General features: G+C 40.3%; 1 protein-coding gene across 3 annotated transcripts in view; it reads right to left on the minus strand.

Moving 5' to 3' along the window:
* The window catches only part of SNX25 (sorting nexin 25), a 160,511-nt gene that overhangs the window by 54,705 nt on the left and 91,396 nt on the right, over positions 1–14,410 (minus strand). For all 3 annotated transcript variants that reach the window (XM_060183812.1, XM_007517663.3, XM_060183808.1), the window contains exon 6: positions 13,656–13,726. In XM_060183812.1, the coding sequence (XP_060039795.1) occupies positions 13,656–13,726 (71 nt within the window). The remainder of the gene's footprint in view (positions 1–13,655; positions 13,727–14,410) is intronic.

Below are 14,410 nucleotides of genomic sequence, written 5' to 3' on the forward strand. Positions count from 1 at the left end.
ATAACATTGGAGATTTTCCAATATAATTTCTAAATACGCCACTAATAAATTGTACTCAAGTATAAAACACTGAAAAAAGAACACTGAAGGACCTTGTAGGCATATGTTAAATGAAATAACTAAGGCACAGAAAAATATCTGGGTTTTTAAAAATTTATTTATTCCCTTTTTGTTTATTGTTGTAGTTGTTATCATTGTTGGATAGGACAGAGAGAAATGGAGAGAGGAGGGGGAGACAGAGAGGGGGAGAGAAAAACAGACACCTGCAGACCTGCTTCACCACCTGTGAAGTGACTCCCAGGGCTCAAACTGGGATCCTTACACCAGTCCTTGCGCTTTGTGCCACATGCGCTTAACCCGCTGTGCTACTGCCCGACTCCCGAGAAAAATATTTGTATTGTATGATCTCACTTATATGTAAGAAGATCTTGAATGATCCATACACAAACACACACACACCAATGGTAGTTATCTAAGGTTATGAAATGCTAGCTAACCTTATTATGGTTATATCACAGTATATATAAAATATATAGCAAATCATTGCATTGTACATCTTAATCTTGGATAATGTTATAGCTCAGTCATAGTTCAATTACTAGGGGAAACTATTAATGAGGAATTTATATACACATATACCCACACTGACATGTCTATATGTATTTTAATATCTTTCTATATAAGAGAATGTGTGCACAGAATTCGCAAGTGTGCTCTAGGCTCAAAACATGTCAGAAACAGGATAAGCATTCTGTAGTTAAGACTTACTGATTTTTTTTTAGAACTGAAAGTTTAGATAAGGAGAAATCCAAAGTTAGCATAAGCAATTACAAATATAATATGGGGGACTTCCAGGAGGGATGACCATAGAGTAACAGGGAACAGAACCAATATCCCTAAAACAACACCTATCTACAACAATCAAACTTAACCACCAACTACAGCTGAGACATCTACAAGATACCACAGCCTCAGCCCCCAAGTTTCAGATACTACCATGATTCCATCCTGACTTCCCTGGGCAGATGACCTCACCAGTGTGTCCTGGAACCTCACCTCTCCAGAGCTCTATCCCACTAGGCAAACGAGAAAAGCAGGCTGGGGGTATGGATTGACCTGCCAATGCCTATGTCCAGCAGAGAAGCAATTACAGAATTCAGACCTTCTACCTTCTGCACCCCAAAAAGAATTTTGGCTCATATTCCCAGTAGGGGAGAAACCAGAGGGGAAAGATGACCAGAGGGCTCTGAACTCCAAATCTATCAGGACACAGAGAGAGAAAAGGAAAAAGGGAGTGACGTTTGGATGTAGTAATAGCTGTAAATGTGACCTGGAAAGGAAGATGGGACCATGGAAAAAAATGGGCAAATTATTATACAGATATAAACATAACTGTAGAGATAATAGTTAGCCCATATCAGCAACTGTGGGAGAACTGCTGTAGTTTACAATAGAGAATGGGGATACAGAACTCTGATGGTGGGAATGGCATGGAATTATACCTCTGTTATCTGTAGATCAATATTAAATCCTTAATAAAATTAAAATTAAATTAAAAAAACAAGTATAATATGGGCTAAAGAGAAAATGTACAGGTACAACAGAAGTGCTTCACAGATGATTCTAACCCAGTTTTCCCTGAGGAGATTATATTCAAACAAAATAATGAGGAATGTGGCAGACAGAAGAAATACTAGGTATAAAAGTGAAAAAACCCTGTGGTAGGAAAGAGAATAGAGCTCTGAAAAGACTGAGAGGAGGTCAGCAGGGCAGACACAAACGGAATTAGTATGATCCAAAACAAACCTGAAGTAGGTAGGAGCCAGAAGACGCAAAGCCTTTTAGTCTATAGAGAGAACGAATTTTGGTTATTAGCTCAAAAGCACAGAGAAGCTTTCAATGGCTTTTAAGCAGGAGTAGGCCATAAATGGATTTGTCTTTTTAAAGCTTACACAGGAAGCAGGATGAGATATAGCTAGAAGGTAAAAGACTGCATGTGGGAAAACCACTTTAAAATCACTGTAATGGCTAGAGAGAGATGATGGTATAAGGTAAAGTCAGAGCTGTGTCAGAAGCAGAAGAGAGGACTGGAAGGATGTAAGAATAGGCTACAATCACTGAACAGATAGGGTAAAAGACAGATATATATATATGAGCCTCTTAGATTTATGTCGTGAACAGTTATTAAGACAATAAGACCAATTTCTCAATCAAGGAATATTTGGAGTGAGGTGGTGGGAAGAAGGTCTATGAAAGTTCAATTCCTTAGGAAAGCTACCAGGAGAGGGGATGGGATGCAGAGATCTGGTGTTGGGAATTGTGTGGAGCTGTACCCCTCTTATCCTATGGTTTTGTTAATGTCTCCTTTTTTAAATAAACAAAAAAAATTTTTTAAAAGAAAGTTCAGTTCCATTTTGGACAACATGGCTATAATAACACCTCCCATCTCAAAGCTCTTTTGGCAATGTTGTCGTAACATTCCTCCTTTGTGAAGCAGAGGATGCTGCCTTTTCTTGAATCCAAGTGGGCTTGTGGTTATAAAGGAAGTTCCAAAGCTAGATGATAAAACACCATAGACTTCAAGCTCTATGTTGCCTCCCAAAATTCTCACCAGCCACCAAACCTTTGTGCTGAGAGGAAGCCTCAATAACTAGTAGTGGAGAGATCTACATGGAGAGACACCCCCAACCCTAGACCCTGTCTTGGCTGAGATTTCAGCCCATATCCAATGCCACGTCAGCACTGCACACATACATCATCTTGAATGTGAACTATATAGCCCTAGTCAAGGAGAGAAGAGCTTTCCCTATAAAACCCTGTTTGAAGGACAAATTCATGAACAACAGAAATTACTGTTATTTAAAACCCAATTTTGTTAATTCAGTTTTTAAAAAATTTTATTTATAAAAAGGAAACACTGACAAAAACCATAAGATAAAAGAGGTACAACTCCCACCACAAGAACTCCGTATCCCATCCCCTCCCCTGACAGCTTTCCTATTCTTTATCCCTCTAGGAGTATGGACCAAGGGACATGTGGAATGTCAACCCTTCAGCCTCATTACTTGGGTGAGACCTTTCCTTTCTCATAGGATTCTTTAAAACACAATGTTTTAAGAGTGGTTTGTTATGAAGAGGGAGAAAATAATCACCCAAACAGATGAACTGAGTTTAAGGGCATCTGAATTATCTAAATAGAGACATATGGTGTGGAGTTCAGATGTGTTCAGATCTTAGATAATAACTGAAGTCATGGGAGTAGATGAGATATTCTAGGGGAAAAAATGATACCAGGATATTATCTAATATTAACTCCACACTTACTGAGACTGAGAAGGGTGGGCGGAGAGAAGTACAGCTGATAAGGGGGACTATGAAAAATAAAGCAGGTGAATGACAGGGTACATTTTGCAGAAGAAGAAAAAAGAATTTCAGTAAAACGGAAGAACATTGCAGTAGTTTCCTTATTGCTCACAATGCTTTCACCCTTGCCCTCCCTCCAGTCTTCATCTTAACACACAGTCAAGGCAATACTACTGAAATATAAATCAGGTCCTGTCATTCCTGTGCTCATTAACCTCCAGCACAGTCCTTCTCACCCACAGCAAAAGCCTAAGGGACTGAAAAGTCCTACACACTGGTCTCAGAATAACTGCTCAGACCTCGTCCCTACTACTTCCATGATAGCCACAGTACCTCTTCTCTTTTTTAATAAGAGCTTTACTACTTCCATCAGGAACATCATCACAGCCATATTGTGGGCCTCTCAGGACTTTACCCTCACTGTAGAACATCAATGGTAGGGGCTGCCCCACTCTCCGGAGGGAAGCTGGGTCAACCTACTCTGCCACTCGAGGAAGATTGGTCCTGAAATGAGTGCGGCCTAGAATGTTCCCAGCTGTGACCCTGAAATGCGAGATCAGATGGACAGGGACTCAGAGGCTACACAGCCTCCTGTGCTAAATATGAGTAGCCATGGACCATAAGTCAGATCAATGGGGTTTACAGTTAATGGTCTATATATACTTTTCCCATATTTGGGAGCTACTGTCTTTCCTAATCCAGCTTTCTAGCCCTATTCTCAACTCTGACACCACTTTCCCAGACAACATTTTTAGTCCACCTGCATGTTAGCTATCAAGCTTGGGTAAAAATCACTAAATTCAATTGGCCACACAGGACATACCTAAAACAGACTTACTTACTAGCTTCTTAGCACATGAAGACCCCTAGTTTCATTTACTCTATTAATACATTTGGGTTCTTATTTATTGAACAATTTGCTTTATTATTATTGCCTTTCAGTCACCAAGTTGCAGATGCTACCATGACACCATCCTGACTTCCCCAGGCAGACCACCCCACCAATCTGTCCTGGAACCTCACCTCCCCAGAGCCCCACCCCACTAGGGAAAGATAGAAACAAGCTGGGGGTATGGATCAACCTGTCTATGTCCATTTCCAGCAGAAGAGCAATTACAGAAGCTAGACCTCCCACCTTCTGCACCCCATAAAGTATTCTGGTTCACTCGCATCTCCAGATGCATTAATGCATCTCCAGACCTGTTAATGCCCATGCTCAGCGAAGAAGCAGCTACAGAAGCCAGAACTCCTACCTTCTGCTCCCCATAAACAACTTGGATCCATACTCCCAGCGGGGGGGAAGTGATAGGATGAAGATAAGAGGACTCTGCACTCCAGCTCCATCAGCACCCAGAGAGAGAGAAGGATAAGGAGAGAGACATATGGAGGTAGCTATGATGTCATAAATGGCTTAGAGGGAAAGAGAAGATTGCATCAAAAAAAGAAGGGGCAACTATGTATAAATGTGGACAAATAGTTGTACAGAAGTTGGCTGGCCCATGTCTAAAACTTTAGGGGAACTGTGGTGGATTGCAGTGAGGAGAGTGAAGATTCAGAACTCTAGTGGTAGGGATGGTGTGGATGTCCCTTTAATTACGACATGTAATTCTGTAATATAAAAATATAAAAAATAAAAATATAAAAAGAGAATTCTTGTCCATATTCCCAGAGAGAGATAAAGAAGAGGAAACCTTCCAATGGAGGGGGGTGGGACAGAACTCAGGTGGTGGGAATTGTGTGGAATTGGACCCCTGTTATTTCATAATCTTGTTCATCATTATTAAATCACCAATAAATAAAAAAATTAAAAATAACAGCTTTACTGAGATATAATTCATATATCACAGAATTCAGTATTGCAATCATATGATTTAACAGCTTACACAGCGAGTACTCTGTAAAACGCCATCTATATGGTTACTGACCTCTGCATAACATCTGACACAGTTCATTCATCCATTCAACAAATATATAATCAGTTCCTACTGCATTGCCAGTAGTTGCTATAGATGCTGAAGACATAGACTGTATAAACAAACAAAATAGCTACCTTTATGAGGACATACTTAACTGGAAAATAAACCACATAAACAAGCGGATAATATGCAAAAAAAAAAAAAGTAGAACAGTGCTGTTGGAGCATGGTGGTAGTGCATTTAGTTAAATGCACATGTTGCCATGTTCAGGGACCTGGGTTCAAGCCCCTGGCCTCCACTTGCAGAGGGAAAGCTTCACAGGATGCGAAGCAGTGCTGCAGGTCCATCTCGGTCTGTCTGTCTGTCTGTCTCTCTCTCTCTCTCGCTCCCCCTGCTCCCTCCCAGTCTATCTCCCCTTTCCCTCTCAATTCCCTCCCTGTCTCTATCCAATAAATTTAAAAAAGAATGAAGTATTTTTTAAAAAGGAGAGAGGAGGGGAGGAGAAGGAGGAGGAAAAGGGAGGGGAAGGGAAGAGACAGTGTTACTGGGTCAGAGTTGCAGTTAGAAACAAGGTGACCTGTCCATGGATGATTTCCCTGAAACTTGAACCAGAGACCTTAAGAAGACAAAGAAGTGAGCCATGCAGATAGATATATGGTTAAGGAGAGAGAAAAGAGGAAGCTAGGAGAAAAAATATAAATCTTGACCTAGGCAGAGCTATCCAGTGTGTTCAAGAAACATACATTGAGAGGTGCAGGGGTGAGGCATGGCACAGTGAATAAAGTGTTAGATTCTCAACTATGAGCTCCTGAGTTCGATCCCTGGCATGGCATATGCCAGAGTGATGGCCTGCCTCTCATTCTCGTTCTCTCTCTCTCCCTTCCTCTTCCTCACCCTTCCTCTTCCTCTCTCTCTCTCCCTCCATATCTCTCTCTCTCTCTCTCTCTCTCTCTCTCTCTTTCTCTCCTATTTCCTCTCATTAGGGAGGTGGGGGGAGCTGAGGGGAAGGGGTAGAGAAGGGAGGAAGATTGGTTGGTGGGTTAACTGATGGTGAAAAACAGTATGGTTCCATTTATATGAAATCTTCATAACAGGCAAAACCATAGGGACTACTCTATAAAAACACCCCAGGGTTGACAGTTAGGGGTGACTGCTAATAGCTACCTATCTGGTTCATCTGGGGGGAACCATGAAAACATTTTAAATGTGACTGTGGTAACAACTGCACATCTCTAAAATAGAACAAATGTAGACATAAGCAAGTTTGGGAATTAGTGGCCAGAAGCTAGAGCAGTTTCTTTCATATAGATTCTGTTTTCTTAAAATAGTGAATGAAGGGAGTTGGGTGGTAGCACAGCAGGTTAAGTGCATATGGCGTGAAGCGCCAGGACAGGCAGAAGGGTCCCGGTTCGAGCCCCCGGCTCCCCACCTGCAGGCGAGTCGCTTTACAGGTGGTGAAGAAGGTCTGCAGTTGTCTATCTTTCTCTCCCCCTCTCTGTTTTCCCCTCCTCTCTCCATTTCTCTCTGTCCTAACAATGACAACAACAATAACTATAACAACAATAAAAACAAGGGCAACAAAAGGGAAAATAAATAAGTATGAAAAAATAGTGAATGAAATCAACTGCTTAGAATGAGATGGGTAAACCAGACAGGAAATTACAGGTGTTGGAGAGGCTGTGGAGCAAAACTATATGTAGAGTCCCTAAAAATGGAATTACCTTATGATGTAGCAATATCACTCTCACAACATGAAAACACTAATTCAAAAAGACATAGTGCATGTCTATGTTCATAGTATTATTATTCACAACAGCCAAACAGTGGAAGCAGCCTTAATGCCCATTATCATCATGCAACAGGAGCCCAAGAAGACTAAAATTATCTTTTTAAACTAAAATTCTTAAACATATATCCTTCAGCCACAAATTATGCTCATAACATTTAAATTACCTTAAGATCTAGGTGCAAAAAAAATTGTCTTTTGTTAAGTAAACCTAGACCATAAATTTAAGTTTGGGTTAAAACAGGCTAATAAAGAGAGTGGCATGTGTATAGGAAAACTAACACACATACAACAACATCTAAAACCTTCCATTAAGAAAACTTAAATGTCTTTCTGAAAGGACAAAAGCTAGAAGCAAATTCCACAAAGGAAGAAGGAGAAAAGGAGGGAAGAAAGAAGGAAAAGAAGGAAAGGAGGGAGGGAGGGGGAGGGAGGGGGAGGGAGGAGGAAGGAAGGAAGGAAGGAAGGAAGGGAGGGAGGAAGGGAGGAAGAGAGGAAGGAAAGAAGGGAGGGAGGAATAGAGGAAGGGAGGAAGGGAGGGAGGAAGGGAGGGAGAAAGGGAGAAAGGGAGGGAGGAAGGGAGGAAGGGAGGAAGGGGGAAAGAAGATAAACCTTTCTGCAAAAACCCAGCTGCAAGGAGTAGGAGCAGGGCTGTAGCAAAGCAGGTTAAGCGTAGATGGCAAAGCACAAGGACCAGCTTAAGGATCCGGATTCCACCCCCCAGCTCCCCACCTGCAGGGGAGTCGCTTCACAAACAGTGAAGTAGGTCTGCAAGTGTCTATCTTTCTCTCTCCCTCTGTCTTCCCCTCTTCTCTCCATTTCTTTCTGTCCTATCCAACAAAGACGACATCAATAATAACAACAACAATAAAACAACAAAGGCAACAAAAGGGAATAAATAAATAAATATTTTTTTAAAACCCAGCTGCAAGTCTGAGAAGAATTTTCTCATGTTCTGCTTAAATGCTGCCTGCTCATGTGAATGCACTCTGTGTTAAGGGGCAACACCGTGCCACTCTCTCATCACAAAGCTTGTTGCTAGCAAATGCTAGCTTAGACAATTCTGCTTATTTTTGACTCAGGAAACTAACGCCACATTATGAACTGAATCACTAACAGGGTGCTTATGCAACCCATATGCCTGCCACGCAAAAATCCTTGTAAATGTTGGTATGTAGACAAACATGCTTCTTTGTGATGTGAAAATCCATTCACAAAGAGATACCTGCCTCAGGAAAAAGCATAGGCAAATGGGTGCATGACAACAGTTCAAGCAGATTTATCCATCTGCTTCTCTGTAGTCTTAAGTAATATTCACATGCAAGAAAACAGGTTAATCACAATTTAATCTAGATTAAGAAGTCCAAGGTGATAAACAGTGGCAAGTGAAACAATCGCTGACAACAGCTCATTAAATTAGTGCCAAGATGAACACACAGTGATAAGATTTTTGTAAAACAATAGCTTATAAATATTTACTGTTTTGTCTTCCATATTCTAAGGTTAGAGTGAAAGGAAATGGGTTCATGTGTTGCAATAGGCATTTTGATTAGACATTAGGAGAGCACTTCTGATCATAAAGATGCTACAGCAAGCCTATGGCTAACATCACGAAAGTGCTGTCATCTACAACTCTTCTATGATACAGTCCTTCCTTGAACATGTGAAATAGCTTGCAATAAGAGAAAAATGTCAGGAGAAAAATATGAACTATTTTTACTAGGGAAAAACAGGAGAATGAAGTAACATAGGGCAGACTGAAAATTCCAGAAATAGCACAACCATAACTGAAGTAAAATGGCACCACTGCAATTCTCAATATGGCAAAATGTCATTTGTTGAGGACTTGTTTCATTCCTCCTAACACAGTACCAAAGTCCAAGGTATATAATATACCAGCACCCTGAGCTGACTGAAAAATGTCCACAGACAACAGGAGTTTCTCAACCTAGGCACCACCAGCATTCTGAGCTGGGTAAGTCAGGAGGGCGGGACTGTGGGGGATGGGAGAGGGGGGTCTTGTGCTCCACAGACTGTATAGTAGCATCCCTGGTCTCTACCACTAGATGCCAGAAGTCAGCAATATCCCTTACCCCATATATGATAACCAAAAATATCTCTAGGCTTTATCAAATACCCCTATACACTGAAAGGAGGAAGCAAAATTGTGGCCCCAGACCCATTGGGAAACACTGATAGAGAAGTACAGCCTTTGTGACAGCAAAAGGGACAAGACTACACACTCATCCCTTCTCAACTCCCTAACTTTTCATATCCCCAATACAAGCAAGATGAGGAATTAAGAGAGCTCGTCATTAGAAAGCTATCAGGGGAGGGGACGGAATCAGAGATCTGGTGGTAGGAATTGTGTGGAGTTGTACCCCTCTTATCCTATGGTTTTTGTCACTATTTCCTTTTTATAAATAAAAATTTTTAAATAAATATTTAAAAGGTAAAAAAAAGAAAAAAGGAAAGGAAATGTCAGGCCATGGCTGGGCAGTAGTAGCACACAGGAATAAGCACACATAGTGCGAAGCACAAGGGCTGGCGCTAGGATCCCTCCCTGTTCGAGCCCCCCCCCCCCCCCCCCCCCCGGCTCCCCACCTGCAGGGGGGTCACTTCACAAGTGGTGAAGCAGGTCTGCAGGTGTCAATCTTTCTCTCTCCCTCTCTGTGTTCCCTTCCCGTCAACTTCTCTCAATCCTATCCAACAATAACAATAACGGAAAAAAGATGGCCACCAGGAGCAATGAATTCGTAGTGCAGGTATGGAGCCCGAGAGATAACACTGGAGGCCAAGGCCTGCATTCCTTAGGATTCATTGTATTTACATAACTAGATGCTCTGTTTGCTTTACAGTCTTGCAAGTTTATTTCCTTTCCAAAGTTTGAGAGAGTACCACTTACTAATTCTTTGAATAGGTGGGGCTGGACAGTAGAATACCCAATAAAGCACACACATTAATTCTTTGAATAGGACTTTTGGCTACTCATAAGGGATAACCTTATGTTGCCTTTCTAAATGGAGCTGGGAAATATTAATAGTGTTTCTTCACTTAAAAAAAAAAAAAAGCTGGGAGTCGGGCGGTAGCGCAGTGGGTTAAGCGCAGGTGGTGCAAAGCACAAGGACTGGCTCAAGAATCCTGGTTCGAGCCCCCAGCTTCCCACCTGCAGGAGAGTTGCTTCACAAGCGGTGAACAGGTCTGCAGGTGTCTCTCTTTCCCTCCCCCTCTCTGTTTTCCCCTCCTCTCTCCATTTCTCTCTGTCCTATCCAACAACAATGACAGCAATAGCAACAACAATAATAACTACAACAATAAGACAACAAGGGCAACAAAAGGGAATAAATATTTTTTAAAAAGCTTTATGTTGCTTCCACCTGTTTCATTTCTATTTTTCTATTTTCAAATTTACTGATTTGTTCCCTTATTAGGTCTACCCACATAGCAACACTGATGTAGACTATACAAGTCTTTGAATCTTTCTAGAACAGTTAGTTATAATACCTTCTTGAGAGAAGGGCTCAAGAAATAGGTGTGTGCTTACTTGAGAATAATCAAGATTCAAAATGTGAAATAGTGCTTGGTTTTGTAACACATTGAGAGCAATTCTCAGTAACTACTAATCATAATAAACTTCAGGCTTTTCAGAAAATGACTTCAAAGACAGCAGCACTTAATTTACTTTTGAACTTCTGGGCAGGAGCGTTCTTTTCTTTAAAAGAACCAGTCAGATTCTCTACTTGTATCAAATGCCTGAAATTTCAGTCTGAAATATCGCTCCACTTTAGTATTAAGTATGTTTGAGGAATAAGCAGAAATATTGCAAGTGGTTACTACTGGCATAAGCACTCATTGTATAAGGAAGAAGACTACAGAGAGCTCAGAGGCCTTGCCAACCTCGTCAGGTGTGCCTAAAACACACCATCTATAGTCCAGCCCTTTAAATGTCTCAAGAGCTGAAATTTCAAGCACTTCTTTTTTGTTTAAAGATCGCTGGTAAGCTTGCAACACATTTTTTCAAAGTAATAATGTCATAGTAATTAAACATACACATTACTAGCAGAGCCCTGTTCCCAAATGGAGAAGTATGAATTCAACAGATATGAGACATACACTTAGAATACAGATCTGGCCTCTATAATTTGAAAATATGTTTCTCAAGTCACCTACCTATTTGTATTATGAATACTAGCTAGACTTATTCTGGAAGTCATTTCACAATATATACATGTACCAAATCACTTTCTTATACACTTAAAAACAATAATTTAGGGTTACCTCATGACTTAGAGTGCTAGTATAGGAATCTCTGGATGCCCCACAGACATTAATGGAACTAGACTTCTAAGGGATCCCTCTCTTTCCCATCACTGGTCACTTCCATAGGGGATGTATTCATTGGCCCTTTTGTGAGCCACTCTAGAACCTCATCCTCACTACAAACTAGCAATGGTAAGGACTGTCCCACTCTCCAAAGGGAGACTGGATCACAATCCTCTGCCACTCAAGGTCCTATAATGTGTGCAGCCTAGAATGTTTCCAGTCATGACTGTAGACTGTGAGATTATAATACAAATGTAAAATTACACTGTAATATAACCTAAAACTAACATAAGATTTGATATCTGTCAGTTATATGTCAATTGTTTATTTGATAGAGAGAGAAATTGAGAGGGAAGGAAGAGATATAGAGAGTGATAGAAAAAGAGACACCTCCATCACTGCAAAGTTTTCCTCCTGTGGGTGAAGACCAAGGGCATGAGCCTGGGTCCTTGCACACTGTAAATTATGTGCTCAACTGAGTGTGCCTCTGACCAGTTCCTATACTTCAATTAAAAAATAATAATAATGGTTCATAAAAGAGACATACTTGAGGATTAAGATTAAATTTTAGTAGAAAAGGTACAAATTTTTAGGTAAGGGGTTTTCATGCTTAATGGGAGAAAAGGGCCTCAGTTGGGGATGAAGAGTGTTTTGTAGACACCTGTCACAAAGAGAAGAGAAGAGAAATTGTACCTGTATGTCAACAGCCATACTGGAAACCACTAACCCCACAACAAAATTGTGTATGTGTGTGTATGTGTGTGAGTGTGTGTGTGTGTGTGTGTGTGTGTGTGTGTAACAAGTAAACTATTAAAAAAGAAGTACTACATGCCCATTGATTTTTAATCTTCTAAAAATTATGATTACAAATGAATACAATTCCAGAAATTATCAGATACTTAGAGGAAAATATTGGCAAAACTCTTTTCTGTATAAATTTTAAAGACATCTTCAATGAAATGAATCCAATTACAAAGAAGACTAAGGCAAGCATAAACCTATGGGACTACATCAAATTAAAAACTTCTGCACAGCAAAAGAAACCAATATCCAAACAAAGAGATCCCTCACAGAATGGGAGAAGACCTTTACTTGCCATACATCAGACAAGAGTTTAATAACCAAAATATAGAAAGAGCTTGCCAAACTCAACAACAAGAAAACTAATGACCCCATACAAACATGGGGAGAGGACATGGACAGAATATTCACCACAGAGATATAGGTCTAAAAGGTCGAGAAACACATGAAAAAATGCTCCAAGTCTTTGATTGTCAGAGAAATGCAAATAAGGACAACAATGAGATACCACTTCATTCCTGTTTGAATGCCATACATCAGAAAAGGCAGCAGCAGCAAATGCTGGAGAGGCTGTGGGGACAGAGGAACCTTTCTGCACTGCTGGTGGGAATGTAAATTGGCCCAGCCCCTGTGAAGAGCAGTCAGGAGAACTCTCAGAAGGCTAGAAATGGACCTACCCTATGATCCTGCAATTCCTCTCCTGGGGATATACCCTAAGGAACTCAGCACATCCATCCAAAAAGATCTGTGTACACATATGTTCTTAATGGCACAATTTGTAATAACCAAAACCTGGAAGCAACCCAGGCAACCCAGGTGTCCAACAACAAATGAGTGGCTAAGCAAGTTGCGGTACATATACACAGTGGAATACTACTCAGCTATTAAAAATGGTGTCTTCACTATTTTCAGCCCATCTTGGATGGAGCTTGAAGAAATCATGTTAAGTGAAATAAGTCAGAAACAGAAGGATGAATATGGGATGATCTCACTCTCAGGCAGAAGTTGAAAAACAAGATCAGAAGAGAAAACACAAGTAGAGCCTGAACTGGAGTTGGTGTATTGCACCAAAGTAAAAGACTCTGGGGTTGGTGGGGGGGAAAGTACAAGTCCTGGAAAAGGATGACAGAGGACCTAGTTGTATTGTTATGTGGAAAACTGAGAAATGTTATGCCTGTACAAACTATTTATTGTATTTACTGCTGAATGTAAAATATTAATCCCCCAATAAAGAAATTTTTAAAAAATGAATACAATTTAGAAGAAAATGAATACAATTTAGAAGAAAATACAAATACTTTCATTAAAATGAAGTAATAGTATCTTTAATGTTATTATAATATTATTTTCATAAATTTGACATATTTAAGTGTACAAATGACTGTTCATATATGCCAAAACACTGTCAGAAAAGAGAAGGACTGGGCTTTTCAGAAATATGTAACTGGAAAAAAGCTGGTTCTTACCCTTGTGCCTCTTCAGTTGGGGAATACTGCTAATTGTAGTTGCCTGGATAATTTCCACTACAATCTGATACCTGAATTTTAAAAAAGACAAAAAAAAATACTGAGTAGGAAAAAAGTATTATTTTTAGAATATTATTACATTTAGATTGCATCTATTCAAAATAAATATAACACCAGAACTGTAAATCCTGCTTAAGTGTCATTAAAATCATCAGATCTGAGACCAAGTGCTGTGCCATGTGCTAATCGTTTCACAGACCGCTCCTTCTGCTCTGCTCTCTATACATCAGAAGTATTACTACCAATTACTTTTGTCCACGGTTTTCCACTACTTTTCTATATCGTATTCCAAGTAAGCAGCTGGATGAAGGTATAGCAGTAATCTTGCAACGGTGAAGATGATAGTCAGAAGACAGTGACTTTAAAAGTTAAAAAGTTTAGAATTCCAGTGATATCACTGAATCACCGTAACAGACTGGATATCACAGGAAAACAAATGCCTGATTTGCTGATCACTCTAATATTCAGTAAGTGTGTGTGTGTGTGTGTGTGTGTGTGTGTGTGTGTGTGTGTGTGTGTGTGTGTGTGTGTGTGTGTGTGTGTGAGTGAAGATGACGCAAGGATAAACTATTAGATCTCCCAACACCTCCAAGCAGAGAGATGGGGAAACTGTATCCCAACCAAACCATCTTGAGCACTCATTCTTTTCAAAGCGCTTTTCCTACAAAAGTCACTTTCATCTCATCTCTCCCTTA

This window comes from Erinaceus europaeus, chromosome 2 (assembly GCF_950295315.1).
Source record: "Erinaceus europaeus chromosome 2, mEriEur2.1, whole genome shotgun sequence".
NCBI lineage: Eukaryota > Metazoa > Chordata > Mammalia > Eulipotyphla > Erinaceidae > Erinaceus > Erinaceus europaeus.